Raw genomic sequence first — 27,327 nt, 5'->3', positions numbered from 1 at the left:
CCAGGGTCAGACTAGGCACTTGCAGCGGCCCCCCTTCCCGACCACTCCTGCCCTGACGCATTAATTTTATACGCTCAGGGGAGGACGTCGGGTGGGCCCTTCACCCCCCAGTCCGACCCTGTGTTTGTCTGATTGAAAATGTAACCCCCCCAAATATTAAAGGGGATATCAACTCTCAATGAATGTGTTGCCTAGTTAAAAAAAGTATGACTTTCTATAGTGATAATATTTACAAATAACTCTTAATCCATTGAACATTAGTAACGTGGATTGGAGAGTTGCTTAGAATTAGCATTTTCTTTCATTCGTCAAAATATTATTTTTGGGTTTGTGACCCCTTTATGGTATATAGTCTGAGGGTATGTAACCCCCAGTATAATAAAGGGGATATAAACCCACAATGGATGTTTTGCCTAATCAAAGTATGACTTTCTATAGCAACGACATTTACAAATAACTTTAAATCCATTGAACATTGGTAACATGTATATTGGAAAGTGGCTTAGAATTAGCATTTTCTTTCATTAGTCAAAACGTTATTTATTTGGGTTTGTATATTTGGGTTTGTATCCCCTTTAATGTATATAGTCTGCTTGTATATATAAAAGAGGGTCAGGTTGCTGCCCCAGATCTCTATTATGAACATAGGCAGTGTATCCATGACTATCACTTAGTAATTAGACTGTAAGCTCCCCTGCACGAATCCCTTCCTGACACACAGGGATGCATATATTGCTGTACAGGGGCCAGTTAGGAGAAGTAATGGCACAGAGAAGTTACTACTTTCCGTAGCAATATAAGGGAAGTCAACTCACTTCCCCCTTTAAATTTAAAAGCAGCCTTTTCTTTGTGTCCCCAGTATGTAGCTGGGGAGCGGGTCTGGGTCCTAGGGTTCTTCTTCAGCTCTCGGGGGGCTTCTCATACAACAGGACCCAGGACTGGAAGTGCCTTCTACAGAGAGCGGCTAATGGCTGTGATTTGATTGGTGGAGAGAACAGAATGAACTGCAAATGGAGCACGGTGCCCTTTAAGGTAGGCTGAGCTTATTGGTGTTTGAAAATCTTCAACAGTATCTCTATCACAGGGGCAGCAGCGAGGGTGCAAGGGAAAGTGAATGTAGCCAACTGGAGGGCTAGGCCACGAAATTGGTTCATCTGTATTTCTTGTATTGTTTATAGGGTTTAATAAAATTAAGTTAAAGATCAATACAGCTGTTATATGTGGTGGCCCCTTAGGGCCATGCAGGGTTCTGCACCAATCTCAGTGTTATATAATTCTATTATACCAACATTGTGCCAAACCAGAGCGCCAGGTTGTACATTGATCCATTCCATTGACCCTGGCAACCGAAAAAAAACCTGACCATTACTGTTGTACTTATTTGTTGGGTTCATCTTTCTAATTAGGACCCCCCCCCCCGTTCAAATTCCATCCTGATTTCCAAAATGATACTGGGTTGCTAGGGTAATTAAAAAATTAAGACTGATTGTAGATTGTTTTCAAATACTACTGTCTATGCCAGGGGTCCCCAACCATTTTTACCTGTGAGCCATAGTTAAATATAAAAAAGTTAGAAACACAAACGTGATCCTAGCGGGTGCCCAATAAGGGCTGTGATTGGTTATCGGTAGACCCTTGTGGATTTCAGGAGGCTCTGTTTGCAGTACACATGGTCTTTATGCTTCCAAAACTTGCCTCCAAGCCAGAAATTCAAAAATGGGCACCAACTTTGAGGCCACTGAGAGCAACTTCAAAGGGGGTGAAGAAACAACATGTTGCTTACGAACCACTGGTTGGGGACCACTGGTATACAACATACTAAGAGTTTATTTCAAGGTGAGCTACTCCATTACAGAGATTCACCATACGTCTTAATGTGCTCCTACTTGAGCTTTATGAATAAGGTGCAATTAATGGTAACATACTAAGTACAAGTTGTGTGAATGTGCCAGTCAGCTACAACTTTGTGCGATCCATAATGAAGAGCTAAGATGCTGTGCAAGCCAGAGCTAGGTGCTACAAAGGGAGTCATATATAGTCTGTCAAATGCCCAGTGTGCTAGAACAGGGATCCCCAAACTTTTTTACCCATGGGCCACATTCAAAGGTAAAAAGAGTTGGGGAGCAATGCAAGCATAAATAAGTTCATGGAGGTGCCAAACAAGGGTTATTGGGTATTTGATAGACCCTCTATGGACTGGCAGGCTAAAGGAGGTTGTGTTTGTCAGTTTTTATGCAACCGAAGTGTGCCTCCAAGCAAGGAAATCAAAAATAAGGACCTGATTTGAGGCCACTGGGAGCAACATTCAAGGGGTTGGTGAGCAACATGTGAGCTACTGGTTGGGGATCACTGTGCTAGAATGTATGGTGATTTGGACTTTGCACCAGGCACCCCTCTCATGGTCAGATTGGCCTACACGAGTACTTGGTGGTCTCGAACCAAGGTCAAGCCAATTCCCATCAGCCCTTTCCTTTTTCCACCATAGGTCTATATGACTTCTTTTTCATTAGGCACTGTCTACACCTAATTGTTGTGAGCCCTCAATGTCAGGTACTTTGTTGGGCCCAGTCCAACACTGTCCTCCTTAAATGAGCCTTTAAGTCCTGGTGCCGTGCGTGATGGCTGGCTAATTTCTACATTCAGATGATTTCAAAATGTGGTCAATTGTGTGGAAGGGCCACTGAGGCTTTCTCAATTCCTCATAGAGAGGTTTTTCCTAATTTACTCAATAATCCGCAAAGCCGCTACTCATAACATTTTACATTGTTTTATTACCCACATGAAGCTTGAAACTTTGTGTGGTTCCAGTTCAGCTACGTTCAGTGCTGGTATCTTTTCATGCTGCCCATTTTTTGCCACACCTGCTGGAGTGCTGCCCCATGCATGTTTCTCTATATGCCTTATGGTAGAAACTATACTTGTCAGACATAGATCTTGTATTTTTAGTCCATTTGAAAAGATCCTGCCTCTTGACCATGTGAGAAGAACTGACCATCTGTTGGGTTCACATTCAAAGTGAGGTTGATTTCATAACAGTTGCAAAACATGAAACATTCTTGGAAAATAAACTAGCACAGCACCTTTGGTAGGCATCTGGGATACCAGTTGGTCATGGACTTTGACTAAATTGGCAGCCTATAGACCTATATCCTTATATTTCCTCTTAGAAATAGGGCAGGGGTGGCACCATTTAACATTTTACGGATAACCAATTCAGTCCCTGGGCTTCTATATCTAACGCAAGTTCCATCATCCATGTTATTTTATGGTCTGTACTTGTGGCAATGAGCCTTTAGTTCCAGTTGGTTGGAAGCTTCTAAGTCTTGTGATCCCCCTTTTCCTCTCAGGGACAACCAAGAGGATATTGTCGATCACAAGAACCCATGTGGCATAAAGCCTATAGGCAGGTGTTTATGGGAGTACAAATTGTACTGGGCAGAGTTATGAAGCCAAATGCTTATTAGAGTAATATTAAACTGGAAAATTTAGGTCAGAGGAGGGGGCAATGCTTCTTTGTGGACCAACATTCATTTAGGATCTACTTAACCTATAAAAAAGTAAAGAAATATGTGTTCACACCATATATTATCTTAATAGTGCTTCTAGGAGAGGCAGTAAACATTAGTCCTGAATGGCACTCCAATTAGCCCTCAGAATGGCAATTTCAGATTGGGAAGGGCATTTAGTCAAGCGCAGGCCATAAACCTAAAAACGGAAGGGCAGCCAGTGAAATGTTCATAGAAACTGGGTTGGAAAAGCAAAAAGAAAATATTGACATTCATCAATTATTATTTTCCTGAGACAAATTAGAGAAAATAACCATATGACAGCATTTATGTTCCAATAGTTTGACCAACAGAACAAGCCTCACAGTTGCTTTGTTATTGCTGGAAGTTTGAAAGTAAGCTGGTTACTTTATAAGAAACATTGGAAACATGGGAAAAATATTTACAAGAAGTGGGACTCTCCCTGGAAATTAGATTGCAGTCACCCATGTTCCCCTTCATGTTGAGAAAGGTTTTAGGTTGAACTGGGGAAACCTCAGTCTTCTCAAGTTGGTGTTTTTTCATGTCTGGTTTGCCCGTGAGTAAGAGTAGAATACACTTTAGACACCTCATATCAGTGGTACCAAAACTGGAAGTTTGGCTTCTCTGGGGGTGTGGAGCAGTGGCCCAAGCTGGGTGGGAATTGGGCCAGAAGATGCAAGCTGGGGGGGAGGTTTGCTCTGTTATGTTATGCCACTGTTTGGGGCAAAAACTTATAATCTGCCCTAGATATTCTTGGAACTATGACTGAAAGACTGATACACCAATGTTTTTCTGTATCTTGGGCCAAAGGTTGAGCCTCCAAGGGCGGCTTAAACTGAAAGAGTCCAACAACCACTGCCCTACATTAGAAGATGGGTCTTTCTCAGTGTGGTGCAGCTGTACTCAAAAAGGGCTGTTTTCCTAAACAGAAAATATATTTTCTTCAGATAGATTGGGCAGTAGTGCTGCAGAAGAGTTCATTATAGGAAATGAGCTGATAAGAGCTTACAATATGGGATACAGTAGCAGTGGTGTAACAATCCAATCGAATCCAATCTGCTTCCTCCATTTTTCATGTAGATCCCTGCTTTATGCTGGCTCTCAGGTGATTACAGGAGGGGGCTGTTATAGTTAAGGGATGATGTGCCAGGGTTGGTGGGGGGGGGGGGGGGGGGGGGGGTCTGGGTAATTTTGCTACTCTGCACTGGGCCCTTTTAAAAAAAATTTGCAAGGGGGCCCAGTGCAGAGTAGTTACACCACTTGAGCAGTGACAAGGCATTGGTCAAGCCGCCTACTAGGGTGCACCTACCCTCAGTATAAACTCTTGGGCTACCATTTGGGCACCAAACCTACCACGCTGTCTTGGTGTTTTGGCTACTCCGCTTTTCAACTTGAGATCTAGTCCTTAAACTGGCTAACCCTCATTCCTGCGGCCCCTTCCTGACTCTGCTTCAGGACCTACAGTCTCCCTTCTATTTGAGAAGGAATATACAAAAGATTTGATAGGATTTTTCTGGTTCTCTTGATACACTAACAGGTCATCTCAAACATAAATAACTAAAGGGTCTGTCCTAATTCACACAGGGAAACAGCTGAAAAGTTAGGTTATTCTATGGTTGAGGGTTCTGGTAAAAATGTATGATTCTGTACAGGTTATGAAAAAATGTATTGGATTATTCTTACAGTATTGTGTGTAGTACAGGGCAAGACCTAACATGGCATTTTAATGGCATATATCTGTGCAGCTTATGAGTACAGAACAATTATATGTACTGCCCCATTCACAGGCCCCTTTACCTGACCATATCCCCAGTGCTGTTAACTATACACCCTGGGTCGTCAGACCTCACCCAATGGTATCTTTCTGTAAGGTAATTACAATACAAATGGAGGGCTACAACAAGTAAAAAAGACAGTCAGTCAATGGCAGATCCAAACTGACGAGCTGAGTAACACATTGGGCCATAGACACTAATATTGTAGTGTCACCCACTGTGACCTACAGCACTTACATTTGCCCATTTGTGTCTGTTAGTTACCCCTCCCATATAGATTGTAAGCTCTACGGGGCCGGGACCTCCTTCATCTTGTTTCTGACTCTTATTGCAACTGTACCTTGTATTTAATTGTATTTATTGTTGTACTTTGTATTTATCCATTATCTTTAACCCCCTGTTTGTATTAATGTATTCTACTGTACAGAGCTGCGTACATAAGTAGCGCTTTATAAATAAAGATATACATACATACATACATACATAGACTGGGGAATAATAAAGATATAGGAAGGCTTAGCCTCCCCAAAAATATATCAACTGCTATATATTCATACAATATCTTCATATATAATTATAAAACCTGTTTATACTGACTCTTGTCCCCTTTTGGACAGTCCTACTTCATATAAATAAGGAAACCCTGCAAAGTCTGTTTTGCCTGGGGCCCCCCACTGCTACAATCTAGTTGTGATCATTGTATGAAGGTGTAACGTGAGCAAGGGTTCTGGCTTGAAAGGGTTAAGGCCTAGAGCATTGTCTGGTTTAACTTGTTAAAGGTAACTGTTCCCAAAACTATTCTTGTTCCTGACCAAAGAGGAACTTGTGTGAAAGTGAATGGCGCTACCTGTGTTCCTTGTTCTGATTCTCCAAAAAGGTGAGTGGGGGGAAAGGAGAAGCTGTGGCCTCAGTAGTGATACAAAAAGAAGGAACTCTATAAGCGCCTAATTACCAACAGGATTGGGTTCACATGGCCCATCGCCTCCATCCTTACACTTGCTTGCAGACTGTATCCCTTAAAAAAATGGCAACGGGGCTCTTTTACTAATGCTGGGGCAGGGTGGAATGTCAAATACATGGGGGCACTGTGGCATGTTTTTTGCACTTTGCAGCACAGGTTGCATTCTCAGGGGGGCCATACATTGTAAGATTCGCTCATTTGTCGAGGTCACTAAACGAGCAAATATTTCCCCCAATATGCCCATCTTGGATGGGTGATATTGTGCTAATGTGATCATTTGGCCCTAGGGCCATTACAATGAAGGGGATTCGAAAAGTCAGAGTGAGAACCGTATGAATGAACCGATGCTTTCCTAAAGCCAACAGGAAAATCAAACCTACCTGGTTGACATCTGGCTGATATTTGGCCAGATATTGGTTGGGAGGCCTGTCGAAGGGCCCCATACACAGGCAGATAAGCGGCCGAATTAGTCTGAAGGACCCAAATCGGCAGCTTAAATCTGCCCATGTATGACCTCCTTTACTGTGTTGAGGAATGGATAAGCAGGCATTTCTTTCCTTCCATTTATTTTAGTTTAACCAGACCAGTAACCAGACAGTAATAATGGGGAGTAGTCTATTGTCTCAATACAGTACTAGCCAATGGTAATGGTTATTTGACTAGGCCATGAATGTCAGACTTGCTAGCTCAGTCTCACATTGTAGTGATTCAAGCAGTGGGTTGGGCCAAAGCCATATTATTACAGTTTGCAGGGGGAGTGGCTAGAAGGTTTTTAACTCAGCACTGTCTTATCCTTTCATGTATTCCGGGGTAATATAGAATTGGCAACGAATTTATGGAAATGGCACTGTATTTATCTTGCAATGTGTTCTGGGGTATTATATATGGAATTGGCACTGTATTTATCCTACCGTTTGTTCTGGGGTATTATACATGGAATTGGCGCTGTATTTATCCTGTCATGTGTTCTGGGGTATTATACATGGAATTGGCGCTGTATTTATCCTGTCATGTGTTCTGGGGTATTATACATGGAATTGGCACTGTATTTATCCTGCCATGTTCTGGGGTATTATACATGGAATTGGCACTGTATTTATCCTGCCATGTGTTCTGGGGTATTATACATGGAATTGGCACTGTATTTATCCTGCCGTGTGTTCTGGGATATTATACATGGAATTGGCACTGTATTTATCCTGCTGTGGGTTCTGGGGTATTATACATGGAATTGGCATTGTATTTATCCTGCCATGTTCTGGGGTATTATACATGGAATTGGCACTGTATTTATCCTGCCATGTTCTGGGGTATTATACATGGAATTGGCACTGTATTTATCCTGCCATGTTCTGGGGTATTATACATGGAATTGGCACTGTATTTATCCTGCTGTGGGTTCTGGGGTATTATACATGGAATTGGCATTGTATTTATCCTGCCATGTTCTGGGGTATTATACATGGAATTGGCACTGTATTTATCCTGCCGTGTGTTCTGGGGTATTATACATGGAATTGGCACTGTATTTATCCTGCCGTGTGTTCTGGGGTATTATACATGGAATTGGCACTGTATTTATCCTGCCATGTGTTCTGGGGTATTATACATGGAATTGGCACTGTATTTATCCTGCCATGTGTTCTGGGGTATTATACATGGAATTGGCACTGTATTTATCCTGCCGTGTGTTCTGGGGTATTATACATGGAATTGACACTATATTTATCCTGCTGTGTGTTCTGGGGTATTATACATGGAATTGGCACTGTATTTATCCTGCCATGTGTTCTGGGGTATTATACATGGAATTGACACTATATTTATCCTGCTGTGGGTTCTGGGGTATTATATATGGAATTGGCTCTGTATTTATCCTGCCATGTTCTGGGGTATTATACATGGAATTGGCACCGTATTTATCATGTCACGTGGTCTGGGGGCATTATATATGAAATAAGCACTGTATTTATTCTACCATGTGTTCTGGTATGTATGAATTCACCACTATATTTACTTTACCATGAGTTCCTGGTTATTATATATGAAATTGGCATTAGATGTATCGTACCATGGGTTTTGGGTTATTATACATGGAACTTGCCCCGGGATAGCATAAAGGAATCTGTGTAGAAGATGCTTAGCCTCCCCAAGCAAAGCAATCACCCTCCACCTATGATATATAGATATAATCCATCCCCACTGGAGTTTCCTATTATTATTATTAAGGGAATTTAACACAGATCCATTGATACTGAATATCTCCTGAATAGATATGATCAGCTGCCATAACCAGATGTCCCTGGGCCCTGAAGCAAAAGCCTTTTAGGCCTCCAAACCTTGTGAAAAGTGACTTGTTTCTGAAAGATATTTTGAAATGATACGGTAGTTAGTACCCCGCAAGGCCCTCTATACTCCAGCAACCCCACCCCAGCTTCACTGGGGAATTATTTAACTACAGCCCTCCACCAAACACATACATTTAGAGTCACCCACCCCACAAATAGACACACCACCAGGGATATAGGGAATAATGTACTCCCTATTGTAACACATGAGTATATTTCACTATGACCTCCGGATCTTTTATAGTGGTGACTTGAGTATTTGCTTATAATATACAAGTTGAATAAGTCATGTGATACAAGTGACTGATAACTGATATATATAACTGATGCATCATTTATAAGGGTATATACAGGGCCACCATCAGAAATCACAGGGCCCCTCACAACAAAATTTTCTGGGCCCTCCCTCCTCCTACACCCACCCTCCAATGGCCCCTCCCCCAGTGGCCCCTCCCATTAGTACAAAGGACACACAGACATTGGTAGCCAGGGCCCCCCTAAAACATTGGTAGCCAGGGCCCCTCTAAAACATTGGTAGCCAGGGCCTCCCTAAAACATTGGCAGCCAGGGCCCCCCTAAAACATTGGTAACCAGGGCCCCTCTAAAACATTGGTAGCCAGGGCCCCCTAAAACATTGGCAGCTAGGGCCCCCCTAAAACATTGGTAGACAGGGGTTACGTTTTACATTGGTGCCAGGGCAGGGACCCCCTAAAACATTGCTGGTCCTCCCCCAGTGTCCTCATACTATGGCCCGCTCCCCACTGTATCCTGCACCCGCTATGTCCTCCAGCTGCCCCCTAGCATCCTCCAGCTCTCCCCCAGCATCCTCCAGCTCCCTCTAGCATCCTCCAGCTCCCCCCAGGTGTCCTCCCCAGCATCCTTCAGCTCCCCCTAGCATCCTCCCCAGCATCCTTCAGCTTCCCCTAGCGTCCTCCAGCTCCCCCCAAGCATCCTCCCCAGCATCCTCCAGCTCCCCCCAAGCATCCTCCCCAGCATCCTTCAGCTCCCCCCTAGTGTCCTCCAGCTCCCCCCAAGCATCCTCCCCAGCATCATCCCGGTTCCCTCCTAGCGTCCTCCAGCTCCCCCCAAGCGTCCTCCCCAGCATCCTTCAGCTCCCCCCTAGCATCCTCCCCTCCAGCTCCCTCCAAGCATCCTCCCCAGCATCCTTCAGCTCCCCCCTAGCGTCCTCCAGCTCCCTCCAAGCATCCTCCCCAGCATCCTTCAGCTCCCCCTAGCGTCCTCCAGCTCCCCCCAAGCGTCCTCCCCAGCATCCTTCAGCTCCCCCTAGAGTCCTCCCCAGCATCCTTCAGCTCCCCCCCAGTATCCTCCAGCTCCCCCCTAGCATCCTCCAGCTCCCCCCCCAGTGTCCTCCCCAGCATCCTCCAGCTTTAGAAAAAACCCGGGGGCCCCAGCGGCCCAGACCTGATCCCTGTCGGTGCTCCTCGGGTCCGTCCCCTGAGGCATTAAAAAAATTTGGGTGGGTGGCGGGGGCCCCTGCTGGGTGCTAGGGGGGCATGGCTGGGGCACCTTGGGGGGTGCGGGCCCTGCACCCCCTAGTCCGACCCTGTTACATGTTACTGAACACCCACCCAAAAGACTAGGCTAGGGATTAGTTTATAGCGCAAGAATATGTTTATTTGCCCCAAGGCTTGGCCAGAAAATTTGCCTGCCGTGGTGCTTGGTCTGAAATGCTAGTTTTTAATATTTAGCAACGTATAGATATTGCACATAAATCCATTGCAAGGAAGGAGTAAAGCAGCCACAGAGCTGCACTCTATATATATATAAATGGCTGCAATGGAGAGTAGTGAGGACTGCAAGTTCCATTTGTCTGTGTATTTGGGGGAGAGGAAGGCTGATCAGTTGCCTACAAGAGACAGCTAAGGGGACAGGCTTCCTGTGTGACGGCTAAAAGGAGATTTATGCAAAGGCTTACGTGATGTCACAGCGTGTTAAATGGTCAGTGCTGTGCTCAGCGCTCAGTTATCTAAAATCAGGAACTTGGGTTAAGAAAGAGGAAAAACTGCAGTATCAGGGTTGTGAGGTCGGCGTCCGCCCTGCCCCCACAAGCCCACACAAAGGGGGGCACCAGGTGACTCCATTTCGACCCCCCTTTACCAATTTTTTGACTCCCAGGGGATCTGGGACCCTGAGAAAAAGACAAACCAAGGTCACAGAGAGGTCCCGATAAAAGGAATTTTGGATGTTACCAGCGGGCAGGATGGACGGGTACACCCTTATCTCCACGGTGAGTTCTGCCTGCTATCTTATCATCTTTTGGGGCTTGGGAAGGGATAAATAGCCCCCATGTTTCCAAAGGGACATTTTGTTGGTTGTGCAAATTAGTTGAGTAAAACTTCTTCTAATTAGCAGTAATTAATTGGTGAAACTAGGAAATGCCCTTCTAGATATTCAGGCCTGCCATTGGGAAGACCCATCTATAAAGAGGGCATAAGGTCCCTCCATAGAGAAGAATATGATTGTGACCGTGTGGTTTTTATATTCTAAAAGCCTAAAAATGATGCAGAAATCTATAAAGGTGGGAGAAAGCTACAGAGATGCACGATTCCCAAAATACCATGTTATTTTATGGTGCCATACTTTCAGTAAGGAGATAAAGTATCTACTAAAAAAACAGTGGAAACCTCTCCAAAGAGAGACAGCACAGAACCTAATACAATAGCTCTGCAACTGCCCTTATTCGAATGAGGCTGCTGGAACAAACAGTGCAAATAGTTGGTCAGACATTATCGTCCTAGAGAGCTGCTTATTTTTTGGTGTATACCTATTGCTAATAAATGTGTGCTCAACCCCTTATTAATATTAACACAATTTAGGGTACGCTGGCTGCATGGTTAGAAATGCTTTGGATAGCTGTGGGTTATGTCCCATTGATAGCAATGGAAAGTGTTACAGTAGCTCAGGACCTATGGCTCCAAAAACATCCGGCACATTCTGGGGACACCCATGGGCTTGTGAATATGTACCATAGTGACAGATAAGTGAAAATATAGCCATAGCAGTCATCCCTGCTCTTTTTCCATGGATATCTATGGCCACAATTATGTGCTCACCCCAAATTTCAGTCAGTCTGGGCTTCCAGGAATAGCCAGGGCAGCTAATAAGCACTGACCCTCAGATATCATCCTTGGTGGCCTTAAGGCTAGACTCCTCATCTTCTGTTTAAGAGCCATTTTGGGGAGGGGGTTATAACTAAATAAAAACATGCTCCTTTTATGAAATACATGGTGCAAACAGACATTTATTTCATAGTGCAATATAAATTCACTACATGCTAATGATATTAAACCTGCCCTGTATTGGAGAAGGTATATTATCTTCAGAATACCGTGATTTCCATGGCAAACTGGGATTAATCAAATGTATAACCCCACCACCCCAAAACCTTGAGACTAATCCAAAGAGACCTCACAGTTTCAGGGAAGACACATTTGAAGTCTTCTGACCTGAAACAAAGGAGTATTAATCATTGGGCTCTTTGGGGGGAGATTTAGCCCCTCCTAATCCTATGTTATTCTCACCATGAAAGTACATTTCATATAATCTAATGTAATCACTGTAGTAGGAAAATACATGTAAAGGTTTCCTATTCCCCACCGGGGGGTGCCAATTTATTAGACTATCATGCCATGCTTTTGCTTTGGGTTGGTGTGCCTCTTCTATATTAAAGATGATCTGAGCTGGGGTACTTTTTTTGGATGGGGGGGGGGTGACCCCATGTTTATTTGGGCTTGGGCTGGGCACATAGGCAGTGCAGTAATTCTCAGCTGATTAACAAATTGCTTCCCCAGTGATTGGAAAGTTTATTGCCAAAGAAATAAATTGGAATTATATAGATGTGGAAGTTGATTGCTATGTGTCCTCTGCCAACCATAACGACTATTTTATTGTATTAGAGCAGGTGGAAACAAAAAGAAAAGGGAGCCCCTGGCAATAGAGAAGGCTTTGGGGGGTCCCACAAACAGAGGGCTGTAGGTTGGATATCCTTTTATTGTTTTCCAACATTTTTCTGTGTCTGCACGGGATGTCTTTTTTTCAACAGTCTTAATGGCGCTGTTCATCCTTACTTAATGTTAAATAACAAAACTATCCAACTGATAAAGATACACACAAGCTAAGAGCTTAGAGGAAAATAATGCATTATTATTGGTGTATAAAGCTTAAGGCCCCACCATAAAAAGCTTTTTACAGCCCCAAACCTTGAAGATGATCAGCTTTGTATGTGTATATTGGCACTGCCCTTCTGTGAGGACACCCTCTATACTGGTATGGGACGAAAAATCCTGAATATCCGGATAAGGGATCTTCCTGTAGTTTGGATCTCCATATTTTAGTGGGTATATTTATTAGTTCTCCTTTCTCCTTTATTGCTAAAGCTCTGCTCATCACTTTATGGCTTACAGGGGAAACCAGGAATGATTGGACAAAAGCACCTCTCAGCACAATACGTTCCAATTTATATAAGATACATTATAATAAGCATTCTGTAAAAACAATAACTGAAGTTCCTTTGGGCACCATTTCATTAATAGTATAAGTTCATATATTTGTAAAGGATCAGGGCAGTAATTGCATAATTTGCCAATTATAGGTTAGAATCAAGTCAGATGTTCAACAAGTTTCCCAAATGTTATACCAGAGCCGATTAGATCAGAGAAAGGTCTGCTGCTATTATGGCCACAACATGAATCGTTGTGCAGTAAAGCTAATCATGGATGTTGGCATTTGGAAAAGGGAAACCATAATGTTTTCCTCTCGGTGGAACAGTTTGATGCTGGAAAAAACATCCACGGTTGCCCAGTCTGTAGAGGAAAATTTCTTTGGGAAGTGTAGCAATTGTTATTGTGTCGTTTGGATTGTTCCTCTTGATATTGGCTTGACGATAAATCGATAAATGGAACTTACTTGTTTGTTGAAGTATAGTTATTCTTTTTAATGATTCGTCTTACTCCATTGCAGTCAAGGCTAGATAGATATATATAAGTTATGGGTGGGCAACACCCAACCCCAACCTGCTTCTTGCCAACCCATGACCAACCCTTCTTTTTTAGAACCCACAACTAGCCTAACCTCCACCTGATGAATTTATTACAGTGGAGTTATTACGGTGAGGGTTGGCAATGGGGACATCACCGGAAAGGCCTTGCTTTCAATATGCTCAAAGATCTGCCCAAACTTGTCACTATTATATACATAATGCATTTTCATGGGAACCAAACAGTTGATATTTAAAGCCATGAATGCGACTCTGAGAGTTTCTGAGTGGGATCAGCAGAAGCAGTGCTTGGGTTTAAAAAAAAACCCTGCAGATCTTACCATAAATACAGCAGAAATGTAAGAAGGCTGAAAGTCATTTACTGTAAAATGTATTTTGTCCCCAGTACAAGAAATAGCCTGTACTAAACTGTCACCCGAGTTCTAATGCATGTGCCATGGTAACTACATTGCCACATAGCATTTCCTTTGCACACAGTTCCTGTAATAAATTAAGACATTGTACGTGGCGTCCTGTCTCTTGGCACATTTTACATAGCCTCGATCATACAGAACTATATTTACAATCCTCACTGTATCTGGGGGTGTGATGTATGTTATATTGTCTAATATGTAATGACTTATATCCAGCAACAAAGGCAAAATGGCAGAACGGTACCAAGGCTGAGTCACAGTTCTGCCACAACAGAAAACAAAAACAGTAATGAGATCAATTATAATTCACTATTTTGGGCAAAACATGTCTGCAGTCTTGTCTTCTTAACCAAGGCCTAATCAGAACCGGTGCCTTAACCATTGGACCAATAACCGCCAATATAATGATAAGGGATACTGATGTTTGTAAAAATGATTGATATAAATAATTTTGCGCTGGCTCCACAGGACAAGTCATATCCAGAACAAGTGGAATGCAATATTTAGGGAATTTGGATATGGTTATATGTATATATGAGTGGGAGCAGCAGCTACTGACAAATACAAGAAAGTATCAGTTCACTGGAACCTTGGAAGTTCTACAGTGAGGTGGATATTACCAAGGGGGTCCTTTACTATGTGCAAAGTAGGTTGCAATGTGAAAAAAACATGGTTCATGCACTTTGCACCCTGCTCTGCACATAGAAGAATTGCCACAATGCAAATATTTGCCTACATTTAGTAGTGCTGTATTCATGAGGGGCAGGCAGTAAGATATAGAAATAGTTGTCATCCTGGTCTGCCCTATGACAGGTAGTAAGGACATGGCTACCTTGTAAAACTGGACCAACCAAGAAGGGCTCCCAAGGCAAGCTCTCTCCACTCCCTGCTTGCCATCTTTCCTCTATCTCTATCCTAACAACAACCACCCCAGCTGCAGCTCTCCGCTTCAAAGGTCCTTTCTTCTCCCACCCTCTACACTTGCTGCTGTTAGAGGAGGCAAGATAGGTATGTTCCTAGGGTCCTAGAACCCCTACTCCCACCTTTGCACCCTAGGAACGAGCTGCTTCTGCCTACCGCTAGTTATGGACCTGCTGCCCTCTTGCATTTGCCTCTGCACTCAATTCCCTGACACAAATGTTTTTGCCCCCCTTCATGTGTCCACTTTGATCCCCCACAATTTGCAGTAGTTCACAGTATTTAAGACATGGTGGGCCCAGCTTGTGCAACAGTTCTTAGTGGGCCCTGTTTCTTGTTGATCTGCACCCTCCAGGTCCCATCCTGACTCTTCCCATTAGACATCATTACTAAAACCTTTATCTTCTACAGTACAGGTTACCACAATGCTCTGCCTTCCTCGTGCCCACCTAACAGTCAACTTGACAATTTCAGGTAATGAGTACAACACTTTCTGCAGATTCCTCCAATTTCACAACTTGGCCTCAGTTTGCTTTGTGCTAGACAGTGGATATGTTTGCGGATGGCACATTGTTGGCTTTCGTGCCTGAGAAAAAGCATTTCCCTTTTCATGTTTCAAAAGAAGGGGAAGAAGAGGGCAGTGGCTGCTAGACCTAATATGGAGGCAAACAGTTCTATTGCACTGTGCATGTGTGTATAATCTATATTTTCCATGGGCCCTGTAATGTGTATTTGATACCTCAATGACTTGACACAACACTGGGTCCCTGCCTGACTGTATTGTGCCTTAAGAGTCCATTCATTCCTGCCCTCTACCAAGTGGGTAGGGAGCATCTAATGATGGTGAGGGAAGCTGAAATTCTCCAGCAACAGGTTATAGGCCACAGGGCTACATGAGTAGGACATTGGGATCTGATAGAGTATGTCAAATTATGTGTGTTCCCAAGGTAAATCACTGGACATCACTGTGGCTTATAGTTTCTGGTTACATATTGAGCTTTGGAACATGTGGCTAATTATGCTATGGTCAAGGCCAAGCCACCACCCTGGAGGGGGAAGGCAAGTAGGACTTGGATTTTTCCCAGCATCCCAATGTGCCAGTCCAACCATTTATTCCTACGTCTTTTGTTCATTTTTGTTGACTTCAGGGCTGGCACTTTTTGGAACACTATACCTGTTAGTCCCAGAATAAATAGGCCAAAAACTCAAATCATAATAGGTTTTCAGTTACAAGAACAGTTCTTGCTTCTATGGCTTGTCCGAGCTTGTTAATCATTGAGCGGGCCCTTTGGAAAGCAGATTCCTCAGATCTTTCTGCAATATCTTTGACTTGTAGTAAGTAACGGACAGAATATCCAGTTTCATGATACCTCTCATCTGCTCGTGTGGAAGTGACAGAGGCCACACCTGCCCACAGGCTGAATTAGTGGAACAGTGAAATTCTAGCTATGTAGCCACATTGTAAAATAACCAACTGGTTTGCAGATCTGATCAGCAGTCTATAATTGGTAGAGAAAGTCTCTTATTGGTAGAGATTAGAGACTCTAAGACCATTTTCCAGATTGTTTAAAGTATTATAATGCTTACTCCGGTCATGAAGAATCTTTCAGTTTCTAGATTATATAGAGAGAATGCATAGAAACCATTAGTGGACTCTTGGTGGGACTGGACAAGGATGTCTACTTCTACAGGAAAATAATATTCCACTTCTAACCAGGAGAGATCTGTAACTTTAGTGGTCATCCAAAGTCTGTTTAAAATTTGGGAGCACACAGAGGTTTTCTGTGAGAAGGTATAAAGCCAAAAGTTTGCTTTGTCTATCTAGTTAGGAGAAGCCACTAATCTAAAGTCACAAGCAGCTCTGCTCCTAGGGATGGCTTTCAACTACCTGCTCCCCTACTCAACCTCTGATTACCTAGGACTGGGGTTCCAGAAGAACCAGGCTACAGCTCAGATTATCTCAACGTTGTATCTTAAGATCTATGATTATCCAAATCCCTCTCTGTCTCCTATGATGGACCTTTCCAAAGACTTGGGGGTGTTGTGCTGATTACAAATGGCAGAACTCCAAGGAGGAGTTGCAGTCGAGGTTCCTAAGTAAGAACATTCTTTGAGGTTCATAAAAGAAAGACTCTTGAATAGGTGCCTTGAGTGAAATCCTGAAAATAAAAAAAATCAATATAGCAGGTGAATAGTATTTCTAAGCCAAACAAAGCTCAAGGTCTATACAGGTCCTCATTCATTTTCAGTCTTCTTTATTGGCACGAGGGATGGAACACTTGAGAAACCAACCAGGAAATAGCTAGGTTTGGATGCTATGAAGCCTATGGCTGCTAGCCCACCATTCCCTGGCACTGTCCCATAACGCTGATCTGAGAACCAGAGAAGGAACACAGACATAAGAATGTTCCTAAACTATTTTTCTCTAGAAATGAAAAAACTCGGGTCTTAATGTTAAATGATGGGGAACCTAAAAAACACAATTTTCACCTATTTCTTAAATCATTCGTACGAACATTTCGAGTTGAAAGCATTGTTAAAAATTTGAGTTTAAACAGATGTTTGTTCCCATGAATCCCTTTGGTTTTTCCCAAACAGGAATTGCTCCGGCAGCCATTTTAGGAGCATTGGCACGCATTCTTGGAAAACATTAATGTGTTTCAGTTGAAACTGGGTGAAACTGAAAACAATGATGGGATTAACTTCCCCTTGAAAGGTTTAAAACTGAAAACAATGAGGGGATTAAGTTCCCCTTTGAAGCTGGGTGAAACTGAAAACAATGAGGGGATTATTTTACAAAAAAAAAGTTAACTAAACATTAATAAATCATGAATTATGGGAGTTATTTTAGAAAAACTCGAATTTTTCTGGGAATAATAACGAAAAAATCAAGTTCTGGTGAAAACCCACTTGTAAATCTCGAGATTATCTAGAAGTAGGAAAAAAAATCCGACTTTATCTCCTAATTGCTTAGTATGCCCCTATATGTCTATAAAGATTCTCATTCATGCAGGTCATGATATACAGTATCTATGAGAGAGCGTTACAGGAGAGTGTTGTAACCTTCCGAGATACTTATCAAATACGTTTCAGAACTAGATAGAACATGCGATATAGGGTGCAGTTCTCTAACAGAAACCCCCTGCTTTCCTCACTTCCTGCTATAACAGAGTTTCTAGACAGGAGGTAAGAAATTTATTTCCAAAACCCAAATTTCCAAACAAAATATTCAGTAGATTTAAGCTGGCCTTGGTGGGGTGCCATTCCCACTGATGAGTTGGTCTAGGGATCAGGCCTGTTCGAACAATGTATCTGCAGCTTCTCTTTATTTTAAAATAGCCCAGTAGAAAGGCAGTCATACCTATCTATCCAATAGGGATACCACCTGGCTGTTAAAACACCTGCCAAAGCCGGGGCCGGTATTACATATTTACCGGCTATATAGTTGCTGGTAAAATTTTAATATCACTAAATTTAGCTCTTGGCCCGCCCACCTAAGACCTTGACCCAACTCAATCTTAACTTTTTCCTTCCCCAATCTATCCTCCATCAATTCTCTATCTGCCTGATGCACTGTAGCACCACCCCTTTCTGGCCACACCCCCATTTATGTAATACCCCACCCCCTTTTGTCACTGCCCCCAGTCAGCTGATAAAACTAATCCCTACTATCCATTCAACCTGAGGGTGCATTGATTGGACAGAGTACCTTGTTGGGTCATTTATGGCCACCCTAAAGGTTAAGGCTAACAGATAAAAGATGCCAACTCCCCCCTCCAGGCAAGATATCAATTGAGCATACTGTAAGCCCACAATATAATCTGATCATTTGGTCAAGGCCCAATTTGGCCCTAAAGGTCCCCATACACGGGCCGATTCTAGCTACTGATATTGGTCCCTTAGACTGATTCGGCAGCTAATAGGCCCATGTATGGGCACTACCGACGGGGCTGCCTGACCGATATCTGGCCTGAAATCAGCCAGATCTCGATTGGGCAGGTTAAAAAATCTAGTCGGATCGGGGACCGCAACGGCTCGTTGATGCGGTCCCTGGACCAACTTTTCCTATACCCGTGTGTGTAGCCACTCATTTTTATCAAACTTGCCAAACAAGTGGATCTCAAAGTGCATAGCCAGCTCCCGTAATTATGCCAGCTCCCTTGGTATTCATAATGGTGAGAACTCATGACTGGAACCAGATTTACAATAAACAGTGCCACTATTCCAGGCAGTTCTAGAGCACTCAAGTTCTACTTCAGCACACAGCCCCATCCCTACTACCTCTTTGTATGCGCACTCCATTAACTTGAGTTCCTAGGGTTATTCCTTGCATTTGATGGGCATATACGCACATTGCCAATCTGTGAAATTCTTGGGATCCCCTACCCTTCGTAAAACAAGGGAGCCATTATTAATTAATGGGCACACAGGGGCGCACATTGCCCCACTATGGTGAATGAGCACTCTGGTTCATCAGTTCTGCAGACCCTATGAGATCAGTTCCTGCAACCTTGTTGGTCTTCTTCATACCCTGATGTGCACATACTATGCAAACATAGAGGAATTTGGTCTAGCCTGCCAAATGGGTGTTAGTATTTATTTCAAGTGTTTGCCATGCTGAAAGTGTTACCATCAGTGATTCCAAGTAACAACATGTAAAAACCAACACTAGAGGAGTTGTTAAGAAATGTGGCCGATCCCCTGCACGACAGTTTCACACCCCTCAGTACCAAGTACTTGCCTTTATTTCCAGTTACTGGGACTTGAAGAACGGACACACAAATAGATTTTTTTTCAGAATGTTGGGTTTCCTTTGTTTCCATTTTTATAAGGTTTTGCCGTTACTTTTTTGTGTTAATAAACATCTTGACAAAGAACTTTAGATCTTCCAGCCCAGTGTTTGGTGGAGACGGCAGCCAGTCCCCAGACACAAGTGGTTTTTAAAGGAACATTAAAGAGTGGGAGTTTGTGACCATTGCATTTGCACCCTGGGTCACAGTGAATCACTTTCTGACCAATGAAATAAGCTATTTGTAACATAATATCACACTTTATACTATTCGCACCACTGGAGTCTTGGTTCAATGCCAACAAAAATGGTTCTTTTATCTTTTGTTTCTGTTTATTCCCTCCTACAGCCAAAAATATACGAGTAGCTTAACTGGGTTCTGGCCAGAGGCCATAAGCATCTTGTATAATGGCCACCAAAATAATCATTTTATTGATGACTGCCCTATGCTGAAGGATCTACACGCTACGGCAGGGGCCCCCAACCATAAAAGTCCATGGAGGTGCCAAATAAGGGCTGTGATTGGCTATTAGGCAGCCTCTATGCACACTATCAGCTTACAGGGGTTTATTTGGTAGGAAATCTTGTTTTTATTCAACCAAAACTTGCCCCCAAGTCAGGAATTCAAAAATAACTCCCTGGTTTGGGGGCACTGAGAGCAACATCCAAGGGGTTGGGGAGCAACATGTTGCCCCTGAGCCACTGGTTGGGGATCACTGTGCAACAGTATCGCGCCTTTGCTTGTTTGGTGCTATGAGGGTTCTGTTTAACAAATGACTAGCGATGATCATGGAATCCATTAGGCTGGTTTTGTATGAATGATTCTGTAGCTACTGGTTAGGTTTCTGTCAGTGACTGGTCTATCTCCTTTCTCAGGCACATCCGGAGGAGCTGATCGCTTATGATGCCGAGCTTTACCGCCAACATCATGAATACTACCCGTACCTCAGTGACAGTGAGAGCCATGGTAAGCAAAAGGGACACTTGCACAAACTGTATTTCGCAGCAATTACCATTGTAGCAACCATGGCAAAGACCACACAAAAAAAATGGAGGGTCAAACTCTGGGCCTATTAGTGTTACAGCAAAGAACAGCAGAAAAGAGAACAGTTAGAGAATTCATTAGAGTATATTGAATTAGTTGCAAGGTGAATTGGTTTGCAGGAGTAATAAAATGGGTGGGCTGGATATTGAAAGCAGAACAAGGGATAGACTGCACCTAATGATACCAACTCTGTATCAGCTTCTCTCTTAGAACATTACTGGGAGTATCCCACCCCTCATCTACATGGAGAACTGGAAGGATTCCCTGATTCCCAGCTGACGGAACTGCAGAGTGTTCAACCTCCCCAGCTGCAGCAACTCTACAGACATATGGAGGAGCAGATGCATGTTCTGGAACCTGGGTTGCCCACGCCACACCCACACCTCAGCATAGGCCATCAGGTACCTCCTACCTCAGACACTGGCATGGTTCCTCTAATGAACACATCTTCCTGAGTCACTGACCGTCTGCATAAAATACATTTCTTATTCATATCAAGTAGAAACACTCCACAAATAGTACAGCCTAAGCCCCCACCCTCGTGTATTTATCTCCCACTGTCCCATCTGATAATGCTTATAAAACCCAAGACTGACTTCCATTTCTGTTCCTTGGCCATATCCATGACATAACTCATTTACCACAACTAGCCCCTTCCTTTCATAAAATAGAGCACCCTAAGTTATACCTCCAACATATCCATTGGTTTTATTTGTTTAGTGTATGCCCAATTCCTAAATACAAAGTGTATGTAGATCATCTTTAGCTTCCTCCTATATTTTACCATGATACGGGTAAAACACGATACATGAAAATGTAGGGTAATGTAAGTTCTAAAGCCTTCAATCAGCTGTAAACGTCCAAACAGGTGACTAGTAACTGCTACTTGCTGATTGGCTGCTATTGGATCCTAGACTTAGTGCTCTCTTTAGGATTTTTATTACACTAACACAACCACAACCCTTTTGAATAAACTTCAAGATATCAGGGCCAGAGATGATTTCCCATACACACACACGTTATTATATAGAACCACCTATATCACATTACCAAATAGCAATAGATTGTGATTCTTTGTGTAAACACAAATCCATGTGCACCACTACAGGTCTCCTACATGCCTCGCGTGGGTCTGCAGTATATAGCTACTGGACAACCCAGTTCTGATGAAGAGGAACATGAGAGACGTAGCCCACCACTGGAAGTTTCAGATGGAGAGATGGACTCTCGAGACCCTACTTATGGCATGTTACAAGGAGAACCAGGTGAGGCGCATGTTAGCTTGCTTGAGCTGCAGAATATTTAAAGAGCCAGCCAACAATTTGTCGGTTCCTTTGGAAAGTCACTTGGTCAAGTTCTGAGACAGGAGTCAAGTCTAGATTGTGGTGTCATATAAAGAATATGTTTGCAATCATTAGTGCCACCCAATGGCAGTATTTACCTAGAGCGGTGAGCACCAACAAGTGGTTCTACCCCTTGCTGATGCTCCCAGTGGCTTTAATGTCGGTGCTTGTTTTTTAATTCCTGGCTTGCAGGCAAGTTTTGGTGTCAAACAGACACAGCTTACACACTTCTGAAACTGACAGGCCACATAGGGATACCAAACAGTCAATCAAAGGCCTTATTTGGCAAAACCCAGGAACTATTTAGTTGTTTGTGTGGCTCTTGTTTTACATTTGAATGTGGTTTAATGGTACAAAAGTATGGAGATCCCACAAATAGTCTATGGCTAGCCGAACCACATATAACTGGAATACTGTAGTCCTTGATCTTATTGGTCCTTTAGGTTACAACCCAGTGCAGCTGCTAGTTCCATCTGATTCCTTAGGGCAGGGAGAGATTATATATTATAAGACATGGAAAGTAACCACATTAAATCAAGTTATAAATATGGTATATACAGGAATAAAGCACAAGCTTATGACAGTTGGAAAAAATGTGTATCCTCACATGTCATGTAGGCTATCTGGTGTTTTTGAATTGTTCATAAAAGAGTTGATATATCTTAATTCTTGTTCCCTTCATATTTATCTAATTAAGATGACAATTGCTTGTCAAGGTATTACTGACTTAAGGTCCCCATACACCATAAGATCCGCTCACTTGGAGATGTCGCCATGCGAGCGGATCTTCTCCCGATATCCCCCACATACGGGTGGGAGATATCGGGAGAATCAAGGCTAATTCGATCGTTTGGCCCTGGGGCATAGGAAAAGTCGGTCCGGGGGCCGCATCAACGAGCCGATGTGGTCCCCGATCCGACTAGATTTTTAAACCTGCCCAATCGAGATCTGGCTGATTTCAGGCCAGATATCGGTCGGCAGTCCCGTCTGTACTGCCCATACACAGCCCGATTATCTGCCGAATCGGTCTCATAGCTTTCCTATTGTGTTATAACCTGCTAATGAGAAGCCTTACTGGTTATTCCTGGTCTAAATAAACATGGCAACTAACAAAGAACATGGTTAAACATGGCCTTCTAGAACAAAACTATGAGTTCTAGCCACATTTTCACACCCTCTTATTCACCTTTAGGAAGCAAGAAAAAGATTCGCCTCTACCAGTTCCTTCTGGAACTGCTACAGAGCGGAGACATGAAAGACAGTATCTGGTGGGTTGATAAAGATAAAGGCACATTCCAGTTTTCTTCTAAGCACAAAGAAGTCCTTGCCCATCGCTGGGGCATCCAAAAAGGCAACAGGAAGAAGATGACTTATCAGAAAATGGCCAGGGCGCTGCGTAACTATGGCAAGACCGGAGAGGTGCACAAGATCAAGAAGAAACTGACGTACCAGTTTAGCAGGGAGGTACTACAAAAGTCTTATAACCCAAGGAAACACCTCCATCATTGAGCTTGAATTCGCAATCTCTGTATGGCTGGGCCTTGCCAGTACTCACAAATCTTTAGTGCTCTCAGCATTTTGGTACGAAAGACTCAAAAGTTTCCATGTTTGGAACATAGTCAAGCTGTGTATATTATTGTAATTATTCATGTGCGGAAAGCAGGGGGCTGTTTTTATAATAGTGCCTTAAACTGTATGCTTCCTCAGGAACAGTGTGTCCCTGACCTGTAAAGCTTATTAGACTCGGAGTCTAAAGAACTGGATGATAAATGGTTTTCTTCATATGACAGGGAACTGGCACAGGAGCCCAAGCTGGTCTTACAAGTAATGAGGCTCTTGGGCAGTGGTCAACACAGACTTTGTGGGGCCCCATTTATTTAAGTGTGTTATACCTGTGGCCCTTTAGTAGCTGTTCAGTTAAATATCTTTCTTATAATTGTGCCTTTCTTGTTTCTCCGCTGTTATTTGCATTAGGCCACCGGTCCCTTACCTTTTATCCATACCCCCTGGGACTTCTTCCCCACTTTCTCTTTTGTTCTCCACTTCCACTTTCTCTTCTGCTTTCACTTTCTTCTCCCAGACCTTCCCTGTTTCTCCTCTGCTAGACTTTACCTTGTGCGTTGTCCAGTTGCAGGAGCTTTTTTAATTGCTCAGATTTGCAAAGCCAATTACATTTCATGCACTTTGCAAAAGAAGTTGTAACTTTCTATCCAAGAGTCCATGGTAGCAGTGCAGCCTTAGCAAGTTTCCATAGCATTTTTTTTATAGGTTGTGCTTTTCATTACCCTGTATACTCATAGATCTCTTCTTCTATAGTTTATTTTACTGCAGTCACATCTCCAAATAAACATTATTATCCTTTATGAAGAGGCATCAGTCCCCACCCCTGCAGAACATAAAAGTAATATCAAAAGCAAAGTTTGCTTCTCCTAAAAAGTAGGTAAACTTGCTACAGCTACCGGACACAAGAGATGCACATGATATATTTATATCAGGAATGTGTACCCAAACTAAATATTATTATCCTTTATCAAAGTGCAGAATATTGGCTCTGACATCAGTCCCCACCCCTGCGGAACTTAAGATTAAAGTAATATCCTAAAAATTAGGGGCATTTGCTACAGGACACAAGTGTTGTCCATAATATATATATATATATATATATATACAGTTTATATATTAGGCATGTGTACCCAAACTAAACATTATTATCCTTTATCAAAATGCAGACTATTGGCACTGACATTAGTCCCCGCCCCTGCGGAACCTGAGAGTAAAGTAATATCTGAAGCAAAGTTTACTCCTCCTCAAAAGTAGGGGAACTTGCTACAGGACACAGAGTTGCCCATAATATATGTATATCAGGCATGTGTACCCAAACTAAACATTGTTATCCTTTATCAAAGTGCAGAATATTGGCACTGACATTAGTCCCCACCCCTGCGGAACATAAGAGTAAAGTAATATCAGAAGAAGTTTACTTAAAAGTAGGGGCATTGTCCATAATATATGTATATCAGGCATGTGTACCCAAACGAAACATTATTATCCTTTATCAAGATGAAGAATATTGGCACTGACATTAGTCCCCACCCCTGCGGAACATGAGCATAAAGTAATATTAGAAGCAAAGTTTGCTCCTCCTCAAAAGTAGGAGCATGTGCTACAGGACACAAGAGTTACCCATAACATATCTATATCAGGCATGTGTACCTAAAGTAAATATTATTATCCTTTATCAAAATGCAGAATATTGGCACTGACATTAGTCCCCGCCCCTGTGGAACATGAGAGTAAAGTAATATCAGAAGCAAAGTTTGCTCCTCCTCAAAAGTAGGAGCATGTGCTACAGGACACAAGAGTTACCCATAACATATCTATATCAGGCATGTGTACCTAAAGTAAATATTATTATCCTTTATCAAAATGCAGAATATTGGCACTGACATTAGTCCCCGCCCCTGTGGAACATGAGAGTAAAGTAATATCAGATGCAAAGTTTGCTCCTCCTCAAAAGTAGGGGCATTTGCTACAGGACACAAGAGTTACCCATAACATATGTATATCAGGCATGTGTACCCAAACAAAACATTATTATCCTTTATCAAAATGCAGAATATTGGCACTGAGATCAGTCTCCGCCCCTGCGGAACATGAGAGTAAAGTAATATTAGAAGCAAAGTTTACTTCTTCTAAAAAGTAGGGGAACTTGCTACAGGACACAAGAGTTGCCCATAATATATGTATATCAGGCATGTGTACCCAAACTAAACATTGTTATCCTTTATCAAAGTGCAGAATATTGGCACTGACATTAGTCCCCGCCCCTGCAGAGCATAGGAGTAAGAGTTTGCTCCAGGTCTATGAACACATCAGGTGTTTGCTTACATACTGTACAGTGAATGCACTCAGAAGAAACACACAGCAATCCCTTTATGTGTAAATGTTATTTCCCATATGAGCAGCCTTTAGCTTTCTGTATAGCTTTATTTTTTAATATTGTACCATGAATAAGATAAACCAGATCTTGAAGGGAAATGTTGCCCCTGCACCAATGCATTAAGCAAGTCAACTGGCTTAACATACTGTTTTGTATGTACAATGTTTAAGTTATTTTAGATTTTTTTTTTGTATAGAAAGGTTCACAAAAGAGAAGTTGATGAGGCAATTGCCGTTATGGGCGGAGCCTACCGCACAAGCCAGCAGTATGCACTCACCTCTTTCTTATTGGGTTTCTTACATCAAGCGCATTAACAGGTAAAACTTGAATTATAAGATGTTATTTTCTATTCATAAAAGATAAATGCATACTTTTTTCATGTGTGAAGGTTGTGTTCTTTGAAACTCCCGTTCATGTTCTGTACTTCACTTACTACTATAAACAAGGAGTCAGGGGTCCAAAATGTTATTTGCTCATAGCCATTTCAGAACAAACTTCTATAAAGGAAAAGCCAACGGAACCAAAGGACTGGGTTAGGGATATGGAAAAACCACCGTTATGACTGATCTAATGGTTCCAGCCAATGAACTGTTCAAGGCTACAGACCAAGTGGGGAGTCACATCACTAACTTATCAGGGTTCTGAGTGGAGAATGGGTTTTAATCTATAATGAGGTTTAAGGACTCTATTTGCCCGAGTTTGAAAACTACAATTGGAAAGCTTTATGGAAGGTTACCACCCCTTTAATACTGAGTTCCATGATGAAGGTGGCCATCCTCTACTGCCCTAATTCTTAACCTTGAGTTCCCAGGTGGTGTTGGGCTACAACTCCCAGCTTGCTCAAACTCTTCATTATATGTTGTACTCCAGCAATATCTGGTTAAAAAACAATGTTTAATGGTATCCAACTGAGTTGAGAGAGACCATACAAAAGTCCATACATGTCCTTCATTCCTTTACGCCAGTGATCCCCAACCAGTGGCTCGAGAGCAACATGTTGCTCCCCAACCCCTTGAATGTTGCTCCCAGTGGCCCCAAAGCAGGTGCTTATATGTGAATTTGTGGCTTGGGGGCAGGTTTATATTGCATAAAAACCCAGTTTAATGTCACAAAGTGCCAGTCCACATAGGGGCTACCAAATAGCCAACCATAGCTCTTATTTGGCACCCCCGGAACTTCTTTTATGGTGCTTGTGTTGCTCCCCAACATTTTTTCCATTTGAATGTGGCTTATGGGTATAAAAGGTTGGGG

At 42.7% G+C, this 27,327-nt stretch overlaps 1 protein-coding gene across 5 annotated transcripts in view; it reads left to right on the top strand.

Moving 5' to 3' along the window:
• The window catches only part of spi1 (Spi-1 proto-oncogene), a 43,814-nt gene extending 17,363 nt beyond the window's left edge, over positions 1–26,451 (top strand). The window contains exons 3-7 of one of the 5 annotated variants that reach the window (XM_031899763.1): positions 930–1,032; positions 20,625–20,715; positions 20,992–21,194; positions 21,902–22,058; positions 23,329–26,451. In XM_031899763.1, coding sequence (XP_031755623.1) covers positions 1,000–1,032; positions 20,625–20,715; positions 20,992–21,194; positions 21,902–22,058; positions 23,329–23,645 — 801 coding nt within the window. In that variant the 5' untranslated portion in view covers positions 930–999 and the 3' untranslated portion in view covers positions 23,646–26,451. 5 annotated transcript variants of the gene reach the window in all.
• Positions 26,452–27,327: the final 876 nt, after the last annotated feature.

This window comes from Xenopus tropicalis, chromosome 4 (genome assembly GCF_000004195.4).
Source record: "Xenopus tropicalis strain Nigerian chromosome 4, UCB_Xtro_10.0, whole genome shotgun sequence".
Classification (NCBI taxonomy): Eukaryota; Metazoa; Chordata; class Amphibia; order Anura; family Pipidae; genus Xenopus; species Xenopus tropicalis.
The sequence above is the reverse complement of the archived record's forward strand: the minus strand, read 5'-3'. Positions and strand labels throughout refer to the sequence as shown.